This window comes from Girardinichthys multiradiatus, chromosome 12, assembly GCF_021462225.1.
Source record: "Girardinichthys multiradiatus isolate DD_20200921_A chromosome 12, DD_fGirMul_XY1, whole genome shotgun sequence".
Taxonomy (NCBI): Eukaryota; Metazoa; Chordata; class Actinopteri; order Cyprinodontiformes; family Goodeidae; genus Girardinichthys; species Girardinichthys multiradiatus.
Genome location: NC_061805.1, coordinates 51,214,076 through 51,238,069, shown reverse-complemented (window position 1 = coordinate 51,238,069; position 23,994 = coordinate 51,214,076). Strand labels below are relative to the sequence as shown.

Below are 23,994 nucleotides of genomic sequence, written 5' to 3'. Positions count from 1 at the left end.
AGACAAAAACTGAATCAGATGATGTTTGCAAACAAAAACTGTAAAAAGTCTGAATTTAAAGGCTCATTATTAGTTATGAACTCAATGATATTTTAAACATTATCTGAGATTCAAACTATGTAAAAAAAACTAAATACACACAATTGTCCGAGCCTGGGCTTTTTTGCTGTGTGTTTGCCTGCTGCTTACTTTGTTTGGCCTCTAGATGCCGCCAGAGCTGCTGGTGCCAGAGAGGAACAGGTGTAACCTGTTATCCACTCATCAGGAGGAGCTTAAAGAAGCTGGGCAGTCAGCACTCCTGTGCCTGAGTGTTTTGCCAATGTGGTAACTCTTTACTGGCCAAGTTACTGATTTTCTATTGTTCCAGAAAGTGTGGTTTCCTGACTTCTCGTTGTGCTCCTCCCCAGGTTAGTTCTAAGTCCTGGCTCATATCCTGAGAATCTACCAGACCAAGTACAAGCAACCCGAAAGAACCTTCTGATCAGACTCAAGCTGACTGCCCCCGGGATCTCAAACCTGTGGACCAGCCTCTAGCGAATACTGCCCACCCTCCAACAAACCTCTCTGGCACCAACTTAAACAAGGCTCGCTCAAGGTGAAGCATCTAGTGTATGAATTATTGAATCACCTCAAACTGACTCAGCCTCCAGGCTACTCCTCTAGAGGTTCCATCGGGAATCAGGCGGCGGCTCCAGAACTTCCCTTTCCAGGCTCTGAATAATCCCCTCTCAAGCTGGACTCCTCTCCACCTCCTGTAAGCATCATCTTACATTCAGTTTCTGTCTTGTCCATTCACAATTGCAATCTGTTCACCAGTCCTCCGTTTCTGTGCAGTGTGACGACTCCAGATCCGGTTCCAGACCCATTAACCAAATCTTCAATAAACTTGTTAAACTTTTCTGTCTCCTGAGTGTTCCTCTGCATGTGGGTCAAGAGTGTAAACAAAATGATGACAACAATAGCAACTTTGTCAGGAACACCTTGTTAGTTCTGGATCCCATTTTTTTCTTTCAGAACTGATTGAATTCTTTGTGGCAAAGACTCAACAAGGTGTCGGATATTGGTCCATATTGACTCAATAGCATCACACGGCTCCTGCAGATTTGTGTTCTGAACATCCATGGGATATCTCTGGTTCCACCACATTCTCAAGGTGTTCTGTTGGACTGGGATCTGCTGGCTATAGAGGTCATTGGGGCACAGAGAACTCATGTTCTAAATCTGACTGCACTGTTCAATGGTTAGGACTAATTGGAATGTATGAACCTGACTGTTGTGAAAAGCCTTGAGACGACATTTGTTAATTGGCGCTATATAAATAAAACTGAATTGAATTGAAATGTTCAAGAAAGCAGTTTAGATGGTTTGAGATTGGTCCTTCATCCTTTTGGAAAGAGTCATCAGAATATGGGTTTGCTGTGGCCTTTCAGCAACACTCAGGTAGGCTAAATGATGCTCAGTTGGTACTAAGTGGCCTAAAGTCTGTAAAGATGGTATGCTCACACCATCGCCACCAGCAGCCTGAATCATCGACTCGGGGTCACTTTCCTGTTTACACCAATCATTACTCGAATGAACAACATGTTCTGTAAAGTTTCTTAGTTTTATATGAGAAAAACAAAACTAACCAAAGTATCTAAATAAAACTCACCAGGTTCTGCAGAGTCCATGATCCGAGGCGTCCAACTCAGATGAAGTCTGGTTTTAACAACATAACAGGAAACCCACACAGAGCTTTATAAAACAGGATGGTTCACTCATACACAAAGGTTTTAAAAAGAAATAAAGGTGGTGACTTTGTGGTTAAGCTTTTTAAAACGTTCACTGAAGCCATAAAATCTAAGATGGAATCGGTAACTTTTCTAAATCTGCCAACATTACATTAAATCTGTTTAATAAGAACTAAGGTGTGCTCACCTGCTGAGGTCTGTGTTTTATTATCACTCTGAGATAATTAAAGTGAAGAAGGATGATCAGGGATATAAAAACCTCTCTGCTGAATCCAGGTGTGGTTTAAAAAACAAATCCAGAAAGTAACAGAACCTGTTCAGAACAGGTTCCGTTACTTTCTGGATTTCTTTCCTTTTTACACACAGATAAGGCTGAACAAAACAAAACAGCTTGTATTTGTTTAATTTATTAATATTTAATACATATTATTAATAAATGCTCCTTAAGTATATAACATATTTAATTTATAAATATTTTTGCCTACATATTTTTAATGTATATATATTTGTGGTAAAAAACCTCATATTCAGAGCAGAGATAGAAGTCTAGATCCAGAACCTGAACTTATGGTTACAGTCATTGTTTTCTATGAAATATGTAGACAGGGTGTAACATGGAAACCAAACACCAGCTGACACATAACTGAATTGTTTTTAAAACTTGCAAAAAAACAATGATCACACTGATCATCAGATTAAGAGAAATATCAAATGCATAACAGTCTTTTTAATCTGAGTTGAAGAAAAAACAATCTCCTGAACATTTTACAGCGATTAATCCTTGTATGTGTTGCTTTAGGATGGAAATTATACAAAAATGTGCTTTTTATTACTTTATACTGAACTTTATATTGAACACACACTTTTTACCCTTATGTCCCAAAACTGTACCTCTTATAAAAATGTAATAAAAATGTAAAAACATTTTCACTTTCACTGCATCAAATCTTTTCAACATCTTCAGACATATCCATAATAATATAGTTTGTCATATTTCTGAAGTCTTATGTGTTTTTATGCCCTTTTTGCCCAAAAAAACTTAATTTTCCAAAAAATAAACACCAAAGTGGAATATTTTGGATGAGGGTGTTGACTTGGTCAAACATTGATAACAATATTGATTTTGATGCATCATTATTTGTGGAGCAACTTACATGTTACAGCAAAGATCACTTCATTAAATGGTTGAAATACTTCTTTATGTTGACATGGACAAAAAACTACAAATAGCTCAATAAGTTGCAGCGCTATTTCTTTTCATCATGCACCATACAACAACATGTTTCTGAAAACACAGACATGTTTGACATGGAATGTGTAGCATTATATTATCTAGGATGACCAAGATTTTATGTCTAAATTTTACATTTAATGTTTTTCTTTAAGACAACTGTAATAAAAAATGTAAGACAGGAGTATGGAATCGGGTGCCCTTTATTAGGGGCCATCTGGTATCTGTACAAGCGGAGCAGGAGTTTGGTCAGCATTGCCTGCAATAAGTCGGACCTGTTCCCGGTGCATGTTGGACTCCGGCAGGGTTGCCGTTTGTCACCGGTCCTGTTCATAACTTTTATGGACAGGATTTCTAGGTGCAGCCAAGGGCCGGAGGGGGTCTGGTTTGGCGACCAGTGGATTTTGTCTCTTCTTTTTGCAGATGACGTGGTCCTGCTGGCCCCCTCTAGCCAAGACCTACAGCATGCGCTGGGGAGGTTCGCAGCCGAGTGTGAAGCGGCTGGGATGAGGATCAGCTCCTCCAAGTCCGAGGCCATGGTACTCGACCGGAAAAGGGTGGCTTGTCCTCTTCAGGTTGGAGGGGAGTTCCTGCCTCAAGTGGAGGAGTTTAAGTATCTCAGGGTCTTGTTCACGAGTGAGGGAAGAATGGAGCGGGAGATCGACAGACGGATCGGTGCGGCTGCCGCAGTAATGGGGGCACTGTGCCGGTCCATTGTGGTGAAGAGAGAGCTGTGTCTAAAACCGAAGCTCTCAATTTACCGGTCGGTCTACGTTCCTACCCTCACCTGTGACCATGAACTTTGGGTCATGACCGAAAGAACGAGATCCCGGATAGCTTCCTCCGTAGGGTGGCCGGGCACTCCCTTAGAGATAGGGTGAGGAGCTCGGCCATCTGGGAGGGGCTCAGAGTAGAGACCCTGCTCCTCCACATTGAGAGGAGCCAGTTGAGGTGGCTCGGGCATCTATACCGGATGCCTCCTGGAAGCCTTCCTCGGGAGGTGTTCCAGGCACGTCCCACCAGGAGGAGGCCCAGGGGACGGCCCAGGACACGCTGGAGGGACTATGTCTCTCGGCTGGCCTGGGAACGCCTTGGGCTCCCCCTGGAGGAGCTGGAGGAGGTGTCTGGAGAGAGGGACGTCTGGATGTCTCTGCTGAGTCTGCTGCCCCCCGACCCGGTCCTGGATAAGCGGAAGACAACGAGTACGATATTATAGTGGGGAAATCATGATTTCTTCTTGCATTTCATCACCAGATATAACAGCATTAGAAATCCGGACCTGGCTAGCACTTTACAAAATTACAAAGAATAACCCTATAAATTAACCATTTATAGGGTTATATAGGGTCAGTTCATCATGATGCCCATCAGATTAGTTTCCTGAGAAAAGGTTATCCTATCCGTCTTTTATCTGCATAGCACATTTCAGCAACAAGACAATTCCACAGTATGCCTTTATGCGGATGTCATTGAACATCTTGAGAAGGGTTAGGGTTACACCTAACCTTGAGAACACCTTGAGAAGGCCGGTCTGGTTACTGTGGTCAGCAGGAAACCTGAATCTAGTCAAAGCAGCTGGTCATTGTTAAGAAGGTATTGAAGTGTTGAAACGCAGCTTGTATAACAACCTTAGTGATGAATGGGAGATCTGAGATGGGCCTTTAATTTTGCAGGAACACCTGGACCAGATTATTCTTTTTAACAATGGTTTGATAGTTGTTATTTTTAAGGCCTGGAGGAAAACACCTGAAACATGGATGAGTTTATTCTTTGAATCAAATAAGACGCTATAATAGGCAGAACCTTCTTAAAGAAAGCTGTCGCTAAAATATCGAGACAGCAGGAGGAGGAGCTTAGTTGATGTATTATTTCTTCTAAGTTCTTGTATTTGATTTGGTAGAATTGTATCAGTTTTTCCAGATTTGTTCTGACTGGACACAGTGTTGGTGCTGGACCTGATATTGATGTACAGATTAGTCCTCCAATCTTCTGAATTTTCTCAGTAAAGAAGTTAGTAAATTCATTGCAGGCCTTGTTAGAGTGGAGCTCAGATGCTACAGTTACAGGAGGGTTTGTTAACCTGTCGACTGTAGCAAACAAGGGATGAGCAATATGTTGATGATTTCAGAAAAGAAAGACTCCCTTGCATTTATCACCACCTCCGTTCAGCTTTTCAACACTCCCTTTATTCACTTCTTATTGGTGGAGCATTTCTCCACGGAGATTTCTTCTTACCAGAGACAACCTTCACCTTAATGGGAGCAATGGATTCACTGGTGTCTTAAACTTTAAACTGAATCAGACCAGGGTTTCTTCTAAACGTTCTCCAGCTATCACTGTAGCCCACATCATTTTCAGGACACCACCTAGACAGCCAGCCGTTGAATGAGACCATGCAGCTAAACATGTCGTCACTGGTCAGGGAGGGGACCACGGAAAATTATGGAGTCCAACATTGTTTTGGCAAACTTACACACCGAAGCAACACTAACTTTGGTGACCTCCGATTGGCATAACCGGGTGTCATTCCCGCCAGGGTGAATTCAAGTTCAATTCAAATTCAAAGATAATTTATTGATCCCTGAGGGGAAATTAGAATTCCAGTACAACCCATCCAAACAGACATCATGACACAAGACAATGGGGGGACGGGTCACCGAGGCTTTGCTGCCCACTCACAGGCGCTGCCCTTGCTAGATGAGAAAAGAGGCCACATTAGGTAAGTAGAGGAAAAAAAATCATATTTCACACTTTATCCTTAGCAGGATACAGTCTGAGATTGCAAAGAACCTCAGCACAAAGAAGCAACACGTATGCAAAACAACATCATGCCGGGATCGGTGAAGGTGGTGTGAGGGGTGCACATGTTTATCTTGAGCATGTGTGTGTGTGCAGTGAATGTGTGCAAGTAAGTCCATGAAGCACTGGCACAGAGACCATTGTCCTTGATGGTTCGTTGGAATGTTCATCAACCGGCCACAAAGTTCTGAGCAGGTCCACAGATGTCCTCAGGGAGGGGGCAGAGGGAGCAGAGCGTCATGTTTACATAACTTCCAGGAGAAGTTAAAGATAGCCAGCCATCAAGGTCGTACAGGGGAGCCAGATTCAGAAAACAACAATTATTTGGGTTAGGCTGACTCTTAATTTACCATCAGCCTTGAGAGTCTCGCTGGTGCTTTTCAATGGCGAATCCAAACAGCCAAATTCCTGGTCTTTCGTGTAAGGATCACATCCAGTCTGCGATTCAGCTCACGTAACATCTCAGTCTGAGTGCTGATCGGCCTGAAGATCCCATCATACATGCCAGGCAGCCTCACAATGGCCAGAACAGCTGCTGACATTCTCCAAATTTCTCGATATGCCAGGTAACCGCTGACTCCAAACAGCAGAAATCCTGATATCAAACATCCAATTATATACATATCTTCCACATCCTCGACTGACATTATCGATGAACACACAATCTTCCACTTCTGCCAGGAGTCCATTGTGTATCCTGAGAAAAACGTCCCCGTCTGGGCAAGAGGGCTCTCCTCCACCCTGTCTTCTCGTCGAGAAAATGTTATCAATTGCATTGAGAGACCAGCTGACCAAATCCATAACTCGGAAGATATGGAAAAAGAGGCTCCAAAAAGACAAGACACAGAGCTGAAGCAGCGCAGATAAGGGAGGGGTGCGGGAGACAGAGAAAAAGCGTCCTCCTCTACCAAGAGCAGAAAGAAAGAATTACAGTCCTCTCACGGTCAGCGGTGATGGTCTCTTACTATTCTGTCTACATTAGTGTATTCCTACAACTTTAGACTGTTGGACTGTCAAATGTCCAGATCCAGATGTCCAACTCTGTAATTCTTTGTAATTGTAAAAGTGCTAGCCAGGTCTGGATTTCTAATGCTGTTATACCTGGTGATGAAATGCAAGAAGAGATCATGAATTTTCCCACTATAATATTTGTAATCAAAAACAAAGAGATAATTCAACAGAACTACCATATGTGTGGTAGTTCACTGTGTGGTTTGGCTAATTCACAAAGCAGGACAGGTTCAGCCTACAACAAACAATCAGGTCTGCAGAGATGACTGACCTCCCTTCCTTCCAGGACATGTACATGGTCTAGGGTCAGGAAAAGGGCAGCTAACATTTCTGCAGACCCCACACATCCTGGACACAAATTGTTTAGTGTTTGACCTTAAGGAGGCGCTACAGAGCGCTGTCTGCAGAAACCAGCCGCCACAGAGACAGTTTCTTCCCCCAGGCTGATTCTCTGATGAACACAGTGAACAGCTAACAGCCTGAGGAAGCTTTTCTGCTGTGGGACTAAATAAGAATATTTGCTCTGATATAACCTGCCTTTCTCTTTTACTTTATATAAAAACATTTGACTGTACATACATATACATGTACATACTGTTCCTTTTATCCTTATGTTTATTTCCTCAAAAGTGTATATGGTGCAGCAATCACCAACTGAATTTTTGTGATTGCTGAGCCACTTGCCTCTTTGTACCACAGGTACACTTTCTCATCTCTGGATCTTTTGTTCTGATTGGCAGCGTTTTGCATGAAGCCTTTTGAAATAATATGTCCATCACCATTCAGAGAAACGTCTATCTCAGATATGTACTTAACACATCAGAATCTCTGAAAACTCTAACTGAGGAGCAGCATTCTAACTGTGGAAATTTTATTTAATTTCTCAAGAAGCGGACCCACGCACCTTTCTCTCTCACACACACACGTACGCTCTCACAGAGTTTCTACCTGGCATGACACCCGAGGAGCTGTGTGCTCTAATCACACGTCTCTCAGCAGTTTATCTTTATGCTAGAATGACAAATTAATTCTGAGATGAGAGATTCTGTGGAACAATTCAGTAACAGCAAGAGGGGGTATACAAGTTGTTTCCAGAGAAAGTCTCACCTGAGAGGTGGAACTTTCCTGCTGCAGCTCAGCTTCCAGCAGGTATAAATAGACATGGTGAGGAGCTCAGATATAGCAGCCTTCAACCACCCAGAAGACTTCAACCAGTCAATCACTGTCTACAGACACGTAAGTCTCTACCATTTAAATCCCCCTTTTTTAATCTGCATTAATTAGACTTGTCATTTATCTTCACTTTGATAGCAACATATTCGTGTTATCTAATAAAGTTCTTTTAAAGGTTAAACATCTGTTTTAAAATAAAACACTAGAATCACATTAAAATTGACAATTGCAGAATTTAATTTAGGCTTGTTGTCTGGACTCTGACATGTGGCAATGATGGACTTTACAGATTCAGACAACCTACACATGTACCTGTACATGAGGTTATGCAGTAACATAGGGCAGGTAGGCACACCTGTGTTTATAAACGTTTTGCTCGCACTACTCCATCGTGGAACCCTCGGCAGCATCCGCATACCATCATTATATGCCACCTTTAGTCTATGCCTACTGCTCCTTTTATAGCGCCTCTACAGGTGAGCCGAATACATTGAAGTACAGTAGGCCTAAAGAGTTTAGACTTGACAGGTGCTGAGCAAATTCTAAACCTGTGAATCAGCATATTGGCTTAACCATAGAGCATACAACATTGTTTGTCGATGTGTCTATCATGTGATATGTCTGCAGGTACATAGTGCCCCAAATATTTACATATGTCACTGACATTCAGCCCGTTGCCTGACAAAATGAAATCAGGAAACATCAACTTGGAGTCCTCTCTGTTCTGCACAATCATGATGGTGCTTTTGTTGGAATTATATTTTAAAACAAACTTTCTTCCATAACCAGAGCACACCTGCAGCAGCATGGATAGATAGATAGATAGATAGATAGATAGATAGATAGATAGATAGATAGATAGATAGATAGATAGATAGATAGATAGATAGATAGATAGATAGATAGATAGATAGATAGATAGATAGATAGATAGATAGATAGATAGATAGATAGATAGATAGATAGATAGATAGATAGATAGATAGATAGATAGATAGATAGATAGATAGATAGATAGATAGATAGATACTTTCCACTACTACTCTCACATGTACTTTTCATCATTGTGTTTCTCATTGTCTGTTTAAATTTGATGCAGGAACTGAAGATGGTCCTCTACGTCACTGATATCGAAGTTTCTTTGAATGAAGCTGAGGAGATTATGCTCCATAACGAAGGCTTCAAGAAACTTCCGGTTGATCTGAACCCAGATTCTAAAGGAAACAAAATCTACTTCTGGTATAAAACCAGTGATTGCCCAGCAATCACCAGGATCCAGTTTTCCTTCACTGATAAAATGAAGGATGGTCTGATCGCTGAAGGGTACCACCAGGTTGAGAAAAATCTCAACGCTGGAAACAGTGGCAGCCCCATCTACCTGTGGTTCCACAAAGTTTCTTCTCCGTATGATGTTCCAATCGTGGACCTACACCTCTCCATTGATGCAGCAGAAGATGCTAGAAATGTTCAGCCTTTGTGGGAGAGGTTGCCCTGTGACCTGAACCGGAGAGCTGGAGGAAAGTGGATCTACCTGTGGGTGAAGAGGGAGACTCAAACCTACATCTGCGACATCACAGCCAATTTTGACAGGGCTTTAGACGCCAACTTGTTCCATCAAGGTTACATCCGAATGGATGAAGACACCAATAGAGGTGTCTTCCTCTGGTACCGACAGTCCACCGATAGTCAGAATGCCATCAAAGATCTGCAGGTCTCCACTAATCAGGAGGACATAGAGAGCTATAATAACCAAAACTATGTGTCAGTGCTAACAAACCTGAATGAGGGAACCATGGGAACCCCGGTGTATGTGTGGTACAAAAGAAATGATTGCGGCAGAGATCCTATCAACTTTGTCACCCTGATCCACGACCCAGCCGCAGTGCAGCCGTATGAGAAAGCTGGTGTCACTGTCATTCAAAAGAATCTCAACAAGGGTAATTCAACCGGCATAGAGTACCTGTGTTATAAATAGAGAGCATCCTCATTGTTTCTGAGCATGCTCAGTGAGTAGAAGTGATCACTTATTCTCATCATATCTTCTATGACATGATATTCCTGCCTCACAGGTCCTTTCTTGCCCTAATCTCTGAATCTGATTCTGACTCTGATGATACTTTTTTAATAAAGTTAAGCATCTTATCATGTCTGCTCCTGGTTTTATTGCTTTATAACAAAACTAAAAACTAGACACCAAAGGTAGAACAAACACACCAGTTCCGGTCAAATAAGACAAGGTTTTAATTGTGTAGCAAATGGGTTTTAATCACTAGGACTCTCCAAAGCTCACAGTTACTCAATGGTTTGGATCAACACTAAAAATGATTCTCAGGGTTACTTAGACTGATTTAATGTAGGTTCTTGGCACCGTTTTATCAGGAGACCTACACAAAACATATCAGAGAATTGATCTGATTAAAAGATGCATATTTATTCCCAGCTTAAAACAAACAGCATCAACAGCACCTCCTGTTGAGAAAGTTCAGATTGTCAGAGAAGCAGCTGGTAGATGGATTTAGATGAATAATTGAAAGTAACAGAACCTGTTCAGAACAGGTTCTGTTACTTTCTGGATTTCTTTCCTTTTTACACACAGATAAGGCTGAACAAAACAAAACAGCTTGTATTTGTTTAAATTATTAATATTTAATAAATATTATTAAATACTCCTTAAGTATATAACATATTTAATTTATAAATATTTTTGCCTACATATTTTTAATGTATATATATTTGTGGTAAAAAACCTCATATTCAGAGCAGAGATAGAAGTCTAGATCCAGAACCTGAACTTATGGTTACAGTCATTGTTTTCTATGAAATATGTAGACAGGGTGTAACATGGAAACCAAACGCCAGCTGACACATAACTGCATTGTTTTTAAAACTTGCAAAAAAACAATGATCACACTGATCATCAGATTAAGAGAAATATCAAATGCATAACAGTCTTTTTAATCTGAGTTGAAGAAAAAAACAATCTCCTGAACATTTTACAGCGATTAATCCTTGTATGTGTTGCTTTAGGATGGAAATTATACAAAAATGTGCTTTTTATTACTTTATACTGAACTTTATATTGAACACACACTTTTTACCCTTATGTCCCAAAACTGTACCTCTTATAAAAATGTAATAAAAATGTAAAAACATTTTCACTTTCACTGCATCAAATCTTTTCAACATCTTCAGACATATCCATAATAATATAGTTTGTCATATTTCTGAAGTCTTATGTGTTTTTATGCCCTTTTTGCCCAAAAAAACTTAATTTTCTAAAAAATAAACACCAAAGTGGAATATTTTGGATGAGGGTGTTGACTTGGTCAAACATTGATAACAATATTGATTTTGATGCATAATTATTTGTGTAGCAACTTACATGTTACAGCAAAGATCACTTCATTAAATGGTTGAAATACTTCTTTATGTTGACATGGACAAAAAACTACAAATAGCTCAATAAGTTGCAGCGCTATTTCTTTTCATCATGCACCATACAACAACATGTTTCTGAAAACACAGACATGTTTGACATGGAATGTCTCGTACTCGTCGTTTTCTGCTTTATCCGGGACCGGGTCGCGGGGGCAGCAGACTCAGTAGAGACACCCAGACGTCCCTCTCCCCAGACACCTCCTCCAGCTCCTCCGTTGGGGAGCCCAAGGTGTTCCCAGGCCAGCTCAGAGACATAGTCCCTCCAGCGTGTCCTGGGCCGTCCCCTGGGCCTCCTTCCGGTGGGACGTGCCTGGAACACCTCCCGAGGAAGGCGTCCAGGAGGCATCCGGTATAGATGCCCGAGCCACCTCAACTGGCTCCTCTCAATGTGGAGGAGCAGAGGCTCTACTCCAAGCTTCTCCCGGATGGCTGAACTCCTCACCCTATCTCCTGCGGAGTGCCTGGCCACCCTATGGAGGAAGCTTATTTCAGCCGCTTGTATCCGGGATCTTGTTCTTTCGGTCATGACCCAAAGTTCATGGTCATAGGTGAGGGTAGGAACGTAGACCAACCGGTAAATCGAGAGCTTCGGTTTTTAGCTCAGCTCTCTCTTCACCACAACGGACCGACACAGTGCCCCCATTACTGCGAGAACCATGGCCTCGGACTTGGAGGAGCTGATCTTCATCCCAGCCGCTTCACACTCGGCTGCGAACCACCCCAGCGCATGCTGTAGGTCTTGGCTAGAGGGGCCAGCAGGACCACATCATCTGCAAAAAGAAGAGACGAAATCCACTGGTCCCCAAACCAGACCCCCTCTGGCCCTTGTCTGCGCCTAGAAATCCTGTCCATAAAAGTTATGAACAGGACCGGCGACAAAGGGCAGCCCTGCCGGAGTCCAACATGCACTGGGAACAGGTCCAACTTATTGCCGGCAATGCGGACCAAACTCCTGCTCCGCTCGTACAGGGACCGGATGGCCCCTAATAAACGGCCCCCGATTCCATATTCCTGGAGCAACCCCCACAGGGCATCATGAAGGACAAAGTCGAATGCTTTCTCCAGGTCCACAAAACACATGTGGACCAGTTGGGCAAACTCCCATGAACCCTCGAGTACCCTGTAGAGGGTATAGAGCTGGTCCAGTGTTCCACGGCCGGGACGAAAACCACACTGCTCCTCCTGAAGCCGAGGTTCGACTATCGGTCGGACTCTCCTCTCCAATACCCTGGCGTAGGCCTTACCAGGGAGGCTGAGGAGTGTGATCCCCCTGTAGTTGGAACACACCCTCCGGTCACACTTCTTATGAAGGGGGACCACCACATGGAATGTGTAGCATTATATTATCTAGGATGACCCAATTAATTAAGACAACTGTAATATAAAATGTAAGACAAAGTGAAAGCATATAAAGCAATCTAAGCAATCAGTTGTTGAAGCTGCAGTGCGACCTGCAGGACAAGAAGATATTTGTTTCTTTGTGAAAGTTGCCTGAAACATGATTGAGTTTAGACTTTTATTGTCATTCAGCTTTTTTGCTAGGCTACCACTACAAACAGGAAAACTAGTAAAAACACGACAGTATAAATAAAAGCATATGCAACAACAGGAAGGAATGCAGCAAATAATGAACAGATTAGAGAATTATGTCCAGAGAGAAAAGTATATGTAGGGCAGTATGAATAGTGCAAGTATCTGTAGCAGCTGGATGAACTGTAACAGAGTTCACAGTGACCACGTAAAGAGACTAGTGTATGTATGGGAGGGGGGATTGTTGGGAATTTATCAGTGTTATGATGTGGGACTGACATGAAACTATTGCTGAATCTACTTTTTCTGCATTTGAAGCTGCTGAACCTTTAGCCAGAGGGCAGCAGGGTGTCTAGTCCATGGTGGGGGTGGCAGGAGTTTTTAGTAATTGTCTGAGCCCTGGTCAGGCAGTAATGTTATGAATGGAGGGAAGCTTCCTCCTAATGATTTTCTCCACTGTCCTCACTACTCTTTCCATACATTTCCAGTCTGAGGCGTTGCGGGCCCAACACCAGACAGAGATGCAGCTGGTCAGTATGCTCTCTATTGTCCTTCTGTAGAAGGCTGAGAGGAGGGGAGAGGTTTGCTCTTCTCATCCGTCGCAAGAAGTTTAGACACTGCTGTGCTTTCTTCACCAGAGCAGAGGTGTGGAGGGACCAGGTCAAGGTGTCTGTGATCTGCACCCCAGGAATTTGATGCTGCTGACTCGTTGTTGTTGATGAGGAGGGGGGTATGACTTGGTTGATTCTTCTTCAAATCAACAACAATCTCTTTCGCTGACAATCAGGATTAGATTGTTTGATTCACACCAGTCCACCAGGTGTTTCACCTCCTCTCTGTAGGCCAGTTTTTTGTTATGCCTGATAAGACCCACCACTGTCGTGTCATCCGCATACTTAATTCGTTAATAAATATTTAATTGCATAATAACATAACCTAATATAATATTTTTATTGTGAACAATGGATAAAAGCTCCTGGGACTTTACTGTAAAGGGATTTTTCAGTATCTAGCTTTATTTGAAACACTACATCATGTAAAAGCAACATATAAGCTCATTTTTAATTTCTAACACTGATTTCTTATTTTGGAAAAGGGGATAGCGGCTCATGGGACTGTGCAGAAAAGTCATTTTGTGATATTTAGCTCTACTATAAACACTAACAATTTTCTTATTAAGAAGAAGGGGGTAGCAGCCCCTGAGACGATGCAGTACGGTAATTTCCCACAAGCAGTGCTTTGCCGAGAGACACTAATTAGCATCATAATTTACACTAAGTCTAGATATGATGTTCAAATTAATAACCTCTAATTATTTAACATCTAGTTGACAACAAAAACACAAATAATATTGTTTTGTATAATTTGATCTAAATTCAGGCATTAAGGGATTAATAACTTGTTTGTCCAGTAAAAATTCACTTCTGTTGCACATTTCAGAATAATGTTAGGTGCAAGATTCAATGAAATTGTTATTTTTTGGGAGTTTCCTTATGAAAAATAAGAGGTAATTTGCTAAAGTGATGCATCAAATAAAAACAATGAAGTAGAACAATTAAATTAATTTAACAGCAATAAGGAAAGTCCTGTACAAAGCATTAAAAAGTGTCGGGCTGTAAAGTACGACTAAGATCGTTTCATTGGTCTTTTATTGGTGTTATTGGTCTTACACAGTCAAAAATAGACAGTATTGTTTTTGTTTATTTACGCTGTCATAAGCCCCTCCTTGAACCGCCACCTTAACATGGTGGAGGGCTTTGAGTGCCCGAATGATCCTAGAGACTATGTTGTCAGGGGCTTAAATGCCCGAGGAAGGGTCTCCCATGGCAAACAGGCACCAGGTGATGGGTCAGAAAAAGAGCAGTTCAAGATACCCTCGTGAGACCTACATGATCAAGGAACGTGACGTCGCCCGGTATGGCGGAGCCAGGGTCCCACCCTGGAGCCAGGCCTGGGGTCGAGACCCGTCACAGAGCACCTGGTGGCTGGGATGCCAATGATTTTGCTGGCAGTTTCAACAAAATTGACCAGACAGTTCTTATTTTTCAAGGACAAGTTGCCCTACCAAGCAGTCAGTCAGTCATTTTCTACCACTTATTCCATAGTGGGTTGTGGGAGAGCTGGTGTCTATCTCCAGCAGTCTATGGGCGAGAGGCAGGGTCACCCTGGACACGTCGCCAGTCCATTGCAGGGCAACACACAAACAACCAAGCACACACTCATTCATACAGCTAAGGGAAATTTAGATTGACCAATTAACCTAACAGGCATGTCTTTGGACTGTGGGAGGAAGCCAGAGTACCTGGTGAGAACCCACACATGCACGGGGAGAACATGCAAACTCCATGTAGAAAGACCCATGGCTGGGAATCAAACCCAGGACCTTCTTGCTGCAAGGCAACAGTGCTACCAACTCTGCCACTGTGCAGCCCGCCATACCAAGCAAAAAAAGCAAATGTTAAGACAGACTCTCACAAAGATGGTCTAAAATGGAAAACATGTAAAATATAGGTAGTGAAAATATTTTACAATCAATTGTTGCTTCTGACAAATACAATTATCTAAAATACTTTCCAGGTTTCTGGAGAATCAGAATGTTTGTAAAGTAGCAATCAGATTGTGTGATTAGTGACCTACCTGGTACCTGGTTCTGTGGTCAAAACATGAGCTGGTTAGTTTGACTCTGTTCTATAAATCTGTGGTTTTATTTGCATTTAAATCTATAATATGCATGAAATAAATTTGTCTAATGTTGAAACTTTCTTAGATGTACCCTGGGTCTGGTTTCTTCTCCTATTATTTATGACATGGAAAACAATCCCTGAATGACTGTCGGGTCTTTAAACCACAGCTGCCATTCAGTTTCATTTCCATAAATGTATTTTTACAGGAAATGAAATATCTTGTGGTTCAGATATCATGTGTTTATGAGTTCAACCACTGGCTCCAGTTCACTGTTCCTGTTCTCAGTCAGAGATTTCTAAATCAAAGATTGAAAGATTAAAAAAACTATAAAAATAAATGAGAAATAATTTTAGAATTATGTGCAAATTATTGCATGATCTTTTACATGAGATAAAAACAGTGATCTTAATCTAATAATAATTGTTTCTCCTGTTTATTTCCAAATAAAGATGTGGCATGAAGATAAACTCAAGGAGACATCATTTGGTGCTTGATGTGTACTCAATTATACAACCAGGTTGTTTTTTTTATAATTTTAGACCAAAGATATTTGTTTTTCAGTTGAATTCTAGAGGATGTGTCACAGAACAAGTAGAAGTTTTTAAATGATCACAAAAACCTGGCAGTTTATCAGGGGTGAGTACGCTTCTTATGTCTCTGATTTATTCATAATTGGAATAAGTCCAGTGGATGAGTGAGTGATGACTGAGGCAGATAATTGCAAAGATTGAACAAACATTTAATCTCATTAGGGATGAAGCAGTTTAGTCCGACCCAACCGACCCGGCAGCCTCCTCTGGCAGCTTTAGAAAAGAAAACATCTGTTTTCTTCTGTCTTCAAGACCAAAATAAAACTGTTCAAATAATCTAAAATGGGTTTAAATCATTTAAAATTAAAATTTACATCAGTTACTTGATGACCTTTGAGTCTTCCAAAGTAAAAAAGCCACGATCACGACTCCCACAGTTATTGAGAGTCCAGTCACACCAAGTGTGACCTTCACAGCTTCTTCTACCTGGAAATGAGGAGAAATGAGGAACAGATGAATCCAGGTTTGACGTCTACAGTAGAAACTTTTCACATCCTTCTGTCACCTTAAAGAGACGAACTTCACTCTATTCTACGGTCATTTTATGTGATAAACCAACACAGAATAGTTCATAGTTCAGAAGTGGAAGGAACATGATTCATGGATGTAAATATTTTACTGTGTCATGAGAAAGTGTTCAGCCCCCTTTACTCTGATTACCCAAAATAAATCCCAGAGCAACTAACAGCTTTCAGAAGTTTCCTGATTAGCAAACAGAGTCCAGCTGTGTGTGATTTCATCTCATTATAAATGCATCTGTTCTGTTTCTGGCCACAGAGGTTTTGTTGGAGAACATTGGAGAACAACCATCATCATGAAGACCAAGGAACACAACAGACAGGTCAGGGAGAAGTTCTGGAGAAGTTTAAAACAGGATTATGTTCTAAACAAATATCCAAAGTTTCATCAGATTTTAGAGAATTTATCTTTAATAAAGAAGAATTCAGCCCAGATTCATCAAGTCTACAGTTGTTCTTTTCATGTGTCTCTCAATCTAAAGTGATCATGTTTTCAAAGTCAGAAAAAGATTTCATAAACCTTTAACTGCATTTAAATCACTTCTCAGTTCAGGTTTGATGGGTCTAGAGAAGATCAGATGTTCTCCAGATTCCTTAAAACTGTGAAACAGCCCTTTAGTGCAGCATCAGAAGCTTTATTAGGAGAGTTCAGGTGATTTATTTTTGTCAAAGGTTTCTGAGGAAATCTCAACAAACATGTTCTTAATAAATCTCTTCAGGTCGGTCCAGTCTGGGTTCGGACCACATCAGAACACTGATTACAGAGTTCTACATGGTCTCCTCAGGGTCTCTGAGGTTTTTCAGTTTCATCTTTCTCTCCTTGCTCCAAGAAGGTAGTTTTTCACTTGTTCAGACAAACCCTGATCTCTAACGTACCAAACTCTGTCTTCTGAAGGCATCTCGTTTTGGTTTCCACCATAGTTGGACCTACCTGCTCTGACTCAGCGTTGCCGTAGCGAAGCTCAGTTGCAAAATGTTCACAGTTGTAGTTGACGACGTTGTATGATCGAGTTGTGCCCACGAGTTTGTGGGCTTCGTTCACGATAACCTCCGGAGGGCGGGGTTGTTTCTCCTGGTCGTGGAGGTTGTTGATCGTCCACTCGTCAGTGCTCACCACCTCCAGTAGCTTCTGTTTCAGGACGTTGTTCTTCCCAATGGGAAGGTTTATGGTGCTGGAGGACGAAAGACTTCCTTCAAAGAGAAACCAAATGACAGGAGATCTTTTGTAAAATGTGTTTTAGTGACTGTGGCTTTGAAACTGGTTCCTGTTCAGAGACGTAACGTCGGTTTGTGGTGGACTCACCATCTGGTCCCAGAAGATGAACAACGTAGCCCTCTCCAACGTACACAGCCCAGTGCTCATAGACGTTACGGAAGATCTCAATCAAGTCTCCAGGCTTCGGTTCATCTCCGTTCTCAGATTTAAAGATAGAAAAGGTTGAAGTTAGAAGAATCATATCTGCTATTTTATTATTATTCCTTTCTTAGTCTTCAGGTTTGCTGGATGTTTTGCTCCTCAAACGTTTCATATTTGTGATCTTTTTATCCTTTAAACTAGAAGGCAAATAAAAACAGATGCATGATGTAAGTTCTAACATTAGTCTAAATTCAAAGAATAAATGGATCCATGTCATTCAAACTTTCTGCTCTTCCTTGCAGCTCTGAAAGGTGATTAAAGCCTGATTATTTTCCCCCAAACTATGGTCCAGTTTACCTCCTCACACTAAAATCACATGATGCTCTTAATTTCCTCCAAATGTCTTTCCTTCTGTTGAGAAGAAAACCTACTTTGATCTTTGAAGGGGGACAGCATGTAGCAAAGGGTCAAGGGTCAGGAATCGAACCGACTCATAGCCTCTGTATACGGTTCATACTCTACCTCTACACCACGCACCCGTTCTCAGATATTTTGCCATCAATTTAATGCTTTATTCAGTGCGGTACACTGATATCATCTTGCATGTAAATTAGCTTTCTGAATAAAGGTTCCCTGACCGGAGAATCAGAACCAACTGACAACATTAAAGAACCCGTTTGATGCTAAATTCATGCTTTTGGGTCTACTTGTCCTTTGTGATGCATTTGTCTATAGAGATTGTGTCTGAAGGGACAGAGTGATTAAAATAATGGTTCTTATGGTTCTTAGTTTGGACCAAATTCAGACTGACCTCATAAAATCTAGCTTTTGATGTTTTCAGGTAGAATTAGACACATTAGACCTTCTAAACAAACCTTAACTTTAAAATTGTCTTTGTTTAGGCCAGCTGTGTGTTTTAGACGTGTCTGGTTCAGCACACCTGATATAAATCTGATATTAATCCATATCTCTACCTGATATAAATCTGATCCATATCTCTACCTGATATAAATCTGATATAAATCCATATCTCTACCTGATATAAATCTGATATTAATCCATATCTCTACCTGATATAAATCTGATATAAATCCATATCTCTACCTGATATAAATCTGATATTAATCCATATCTCTACCTGATATAAATCTGATATTAATCCATATCTCTACCTGATATAAATCTGATATAAATCCATATCTCTACCTGATATAAATCTGATATTAATCCATATCTCTACCTGATATAAATCTGATATTAATCCATATCTCTACCTGATATAAATCTGATATAAATCCATATCTCTACCTTCCATCTGCAGAACTTACTGATATACTACATCATGTGCAGGACCAGAGATGCATCTAAAACTTGCAGGATATTGGATCTCAAGGACTGAAGATGGACACCACAACATCAGGATGTGGACAGTTTGGAGGAGACAACTTTATTATTGACGTTTTTGGTTTTTGGCCACATTTGGACTGCCTTAAATGAAATAAATGTGATTTATGAGTTAAGAGGAAAAAAAGTACGCTTACAACCAACCAATGTCCACTCTGCATACACGTGAAGCTGAGACGGCACCATGGGAGTTGGACTCCATAACAGAGTATTGGTCAGTAAAGCCAATCTCCTCAAAGTATAGTTGTTTGGATTTCTATCTGTTTTTTCTCACATTAGTTTTTAGTGGCTTTTCCTTGTGTTTCATGTTACTGCAGATAAACCCCTGAGCACCTTGAGGACCCTGCTGAGTTTCCAGATAATTTGGTAATGAAAGCAGGACCTGCAGAGAACCAGGGCGAGTTCAAATAAGACCTACCAGTTTTATTTTCAAGTATCCAACCCATACCTTCAAAACCACCACAACTGCCATGAATTACAGACTGATTATGAGTCCATCAAAGCAGCAAGACCCAATGATACTGTTAAAACGAAGGTGTGCTTTTAATTACTGCCTGCAGAGGGAGGTGTTCTGTAGAATCAGCATTTGATTCGGTTCTGAACCAGTCTGGTGTTTTATTAGGTTATGATTGGAAAACATGCTTGGAAATCAGCCAAATTAAAATAATCAAATAAGAATAGAAAACCATTCATACTAGTTTAAGTTCTGGTAACTTCTGAGGGACAAGCTGGAGCTGTCAGGAGTGGACCATCATCTGTCCCAATAGATACTGGATCACTGGCTTCCAGCAGGATGTGAGAACAAAAATAACATCACTGTTGGACAATGTCTCCCACCCCATGCATGAAGGTTAGGGTTAGATGTTGCAGAACTGAAGAGCTGCTTCAGTGACAGACTGTTGCATCCTAGGTGTACAAAGGAGGATTATCACAGGTCCTTCCTCCCAGCAGCTGCTGGTCTTTATAACCATCACTGCTTCCAACAGACTAAGTAAGTGTTCACATCCCTGGTGGTATCTGAACAGGTTTTCCAATTTTTTGTAGTCTGTTGTTGTTTTTTTAAGAACAATTACAAATAAAATGCACTTTTTGTACATTTCAAAATCACTTTACTCAGTTGCACATTTCATTGATCCAAGTATTTTGGTACAATGTTTCTTAAATTGAAAATCTTTTTCTTTTACTGTACAGTTTACTCATACTTTTTTGTTTTCTGGTGAAAATCATCCACATTAATAATCCTGCACATCTGTCTCTGGTTGATAATGATAAACATCAGGTGACTTTGACCAAACACTATGAATTCATATTTAGAACTGAACTAAACGTAATTTGAGGTTTCTGTCCGACAGGAACAATAAACTCATCCTGGGATCAAACACATTTCATGTTGTTTAACATTTAAACACATTAACATGTTGGACAGAAGACCGTCTTTCTCACCTTAAACACAGAAGCATCCTGTAGACACACAGAAATAAATTATAAACAGACAAAATAAAAACTAAGAATAATTTTTCTCACCATGTCAGTGATCGTTTCCTTTCCAGGTGCTTCTGTAAAAGAATCAGAAGATTTTAACATAAAATATCCAAATCCAGAATTGCATTGTGTTAAACCTTCTGTATTGAAAGTAATTAACATAAAACTGTTCTAAATTTCTATAAACAGTCTTCTGGATGACCTCACTGCTCCTGTTTTAATGCAAGTCTTGAAACTGGTTGATATGTTTGGTTGGAATGAGTTCTTGGCAGCTGCTCAGTGAAGCTGCGTATAGCAGAAAAATCAAACATGTATAAAACTTGAAAAGACAACTAATTTAAAAACCTTTATAGACATATGAGACGGACCCCATTAGAAGGTAAATTACTGTCAGAAAGGGACAATTCTAGGTTTTTGAAGAAGCTTTGGATTGTTGCTAAGAACCTAAACGAGTCAAACTAAAGACAAAAACTGAATCAGATGATGTTTGCAAACAAAAACTGTAAAAAGTCTGAATTTAAAGGCTCATTATTAGTTATGAACTCAATGATATTTTAAACATTATCTGAGATTCAAACTATGTAAAAAAAAACTAAATACACACAATTGTCCGAGCCTGGGCTTTTTTGCTGTGTGTTTGCCTGCTGCTTACTTTGTTTGGCCTCTAGATGCCGCCAGAGCTGCTGGTGCCAGAGAGGAACAGGTGTAACCTGTTATCCACTCATCAAGAGGAGCTTAAAGAAGCTGGGCAGTCAGCACTCCTGTGCCTGAGTGTTTTGCCAATGTGGTAACTCTTTACTGGCCAAGTTACTGATTTTCTATTGTTCCAGAAAGTGTGGTTTCCTGACTTCTCGTTGTGCTCCTCCCCAGGTTAGTTCTAAGTCCTGGCTCATATCCTGAGAATCTACCAGACCAAGTACAAGCAACCCGAAAGAACCTTCTGATCAGACTCAAGCTGACTGCCCCCGGGATCTCAAACCTGTGGACCAGCCTCTAGCGAATACTGCCCACCCTCCAACAAACCTCTCTGGCACCAACTTAAACAAGGCTCGCTCAAGGTGAAGCATCTAGTGTATGAATTATTGAATCACCTCAAACTGACTCAGCCTCCAGGCTACTCCTCTAGAGGTTCCATCGGGAATCAGGCGGCGGCTCCAGAACTTCCCTTTCCAGGCTCTGAATAATCCCCTCTCAAGCTGGACTCCTCTCCACCTCCTGTAAGCATCATCTTACATTCAGTTTCTGTCTTGTCCATTCACAATTGCAATCTGTTCACCAGTCCTCCGTTTCTGTGCAGTGTGACGACTCCAGATCCGGTTCCAGACCCATTAACCAAATCTTCAATAAACTTGTTAAACTTTTCTGTCTCCTGAGTGTTCCTCTGCATGTGGGTCAAGAGTGTAAACAAAATGATGACAACAATAGCAACTTTGTCAGGAACACCTTGTTAGTTCTGGAGCCCATTTTTTTCTTTCAGAACTGATTGAATTCTTTGTGGCAAAGACTCAACAAGGTGTCGGATATTGGTCCATATTGACTCAATAGCATCACACGGCTCCTGCAGATTTGTGTTCTGAACATCCATGGGATATCTCTGGTTCCACCACATTCTCAAGGTGTTCTGTTGGACTGGGATCTGCTGGCTATAGAGGTCATTGGGGCACAGAGAACTCATGTTCTAAATCTGACTGCACTGTTCAATGGTTAGGACTAATTGGAATGTATGAACCTGACTGTTGTGAAAAGCCTTGAGACGACATTTGTTAATTGGCGCTATATAAATAAAACTGAATTGAATTGAAATGTTCAAGAAAGCAGTTTAGATGGTTTGAGATTGGTCCTTCATCCTTTTGGAAAGAGTCATCAGAATATGGGTTTGCTGTGGCCTTTCAGCAACACTCAGGTAGGCTAAATGATGCTCAGTTGGTACTAAGTGGCCTAAAGTCTGTAAAGATGGTATGCTCACACCATCGCCACCAGCAGCCTGAATCATCGACTCGGGGTCACTTTCATGTTTACACCAATCATTACTCGAATGAACAACATGTTCTGTAAAGTTTCTTAGTTTTATATGAGAAAAACAAAACTAACCAAAGTATCTAAATAAAACTCACCAGGTTCTGCAGAGTCCATGATCCGAGGCGTCCAACTCAGATGAAGTCTGGTTTTAACAACATAACAGGAAACCCACACAGAGCTTTATAAAACAGGATGGTTCACTCATACACAAAGGTTTTAAAAAGAAATAAAGGTGGTGACTTTGTGGTTAAGCTTTTTAAAACGTTCACTGAAGCCATAAAATCTAAGATGGAATCGGTAACTTTTCTAAATCTGCCAACATTACATTAAATCTGTTTAATAAGAACTAAGGTGTGCTCACCTGCTGAGGTCTGTGTTTTATTATCACTCTGAGATAATTAAAGTGAAGAAGGATGATCAGGGATATAAAAACCTCTCTGCTGAATCCAGGTGTGGTTTAAAAAACAAATCCAGAAAGTAACAGAACCGGTTCTGAACAGGTTCTGTTACTTTCTGGATTTCTTTCCTTTTTACACACAGATAAGGCTGAACAAAACAAAACAGCTTGTATTTGTTTAATTTATTAATATTTAATACATATTATTAATAAATGCTCCTTAAGTATATAACATATTTAATTTATAAATATTTTTGCCTACATATTTTTAATGTATATATATTTGTGGTAAAAAACCTCATATTCAGAGCAGAGATAGAAGTCTAGATCCAGAACCTGAACTTATGGTTACAGTCATTGTTTTCTATGAAATATGTAGACAGGGTGTAACATGGAAACCAAACACCAGCTGACACATAACTGAATTGTTTTTAAAACTTGCAAAAAAACAATGATCACACTGATCATCAGATTAAGAGAAATATCAAATGCATAACAGTCTTTTTAATCTGAGTTGAAGAAAAAACAATCTCCTGAACATTTTACAGCGATTAATCCTTGTATGTGTTGCTTTAGGATGGAAATTATACAAAAATGTGCTTTTTATTACTTTATACTGAACTTTATATT

The 23,994-nt window shown here is 40.7% G+C and overlaps 2 protein-coding genes and 2 long non-coding RNA genes across 4 annotated transcripts in view; 3 read left to right on the top strand and 1 right to left on the bottom strand.

The window, feature by feature from the left end:
• Positions 1-201: 201 nt before the first annotated feature.
• LOC124877179 lies at positions 202-898 on the top strand. Its single transcript, XR_007040461.1, has 3 exons — positions 202-324; positions 408-754; positions 835-898. It is a non-coding gene; the product is annotated as an uncharacterized LOC124877179 (long non-coding RNA).
• Positions 899-7,895: 6,997 nt separating this feature from the next.
• LOC124878460 lies at positions 7,896-10,086 on the top strand. Its single transcript, XM_047382411.1, has 2 exons — positions 7,896-8,007; positions 9,044-10,086. The coding sequence occupies exons 1-2, from the start codon at positions 7,933-7,935 to the stop codon at positions 9,917-9,919; spliced, it is 951 nt and encodes a 316-aa protein (XP_047238367.1). The 5' UTR covers positions 7,896-7,932; the 3' UTR covers positions 9,920-10,086.
• A 6,090-nt stretch (positions 10,087-16,176) lies between these two features.
• The window catches only part of LOC124877726 (phospholipase A and acyltransferase 4-like), a 221,421-nt gene continuing 213,603 nt past the window's right edge, over positions 16,177-23,994 (bottom strand). Inside the window, exons 3-6 of the mRNA XM_047381168.1 lie at positions 20,991-21,022; positions 18,009-18,120; positions 17,637-17,896; positions 16,177-16,613 (exon numbers count right to left, since the gene is read on the bottom strand). Coding sequence (XP_047237124.1) covers positions 16,503-16,613; positions 17,637-17,896; positions 18,009-18,120; positions 20,991-21,022 — 515 coding nt within the window. The 3' untranslated portion in view covers positions 16,177-16,502. The remainder of the gene's footprint in view (positions 16,614-17,636; positions 17,897-18,008; positions 18,121-20,990; positions 21,023-23,994) is intronic.
• Positions 21,678-22,309, top strand: LOC124877728. The gene is made up of 3 exons (XR_007040593.1): positions 21,678-21,735; positions 21,819-22,165; positions 22,246-22,309. It is a non-coding gene; the product is annotated as an uncharacterized LOC124877728 (long non-coding RNA).

Excerpts from the sequence above, each read along its gene's own strand:
- LOC124878460 (XM_047382411.1), top strand. The coding sequence starts at position 7,933 with ATGGTGAGGAGCTCAGATATAGCAGCCTTCAACCACCCAGAAGACTTC. Across the intron at positions 8,008-9,043 it reads CAATCACTGTCTACAGACAC|GAACTGAAGATGGTCCTCTA; the intron begins GTAAGTCTCTAC and ends AATTTGATGCAG.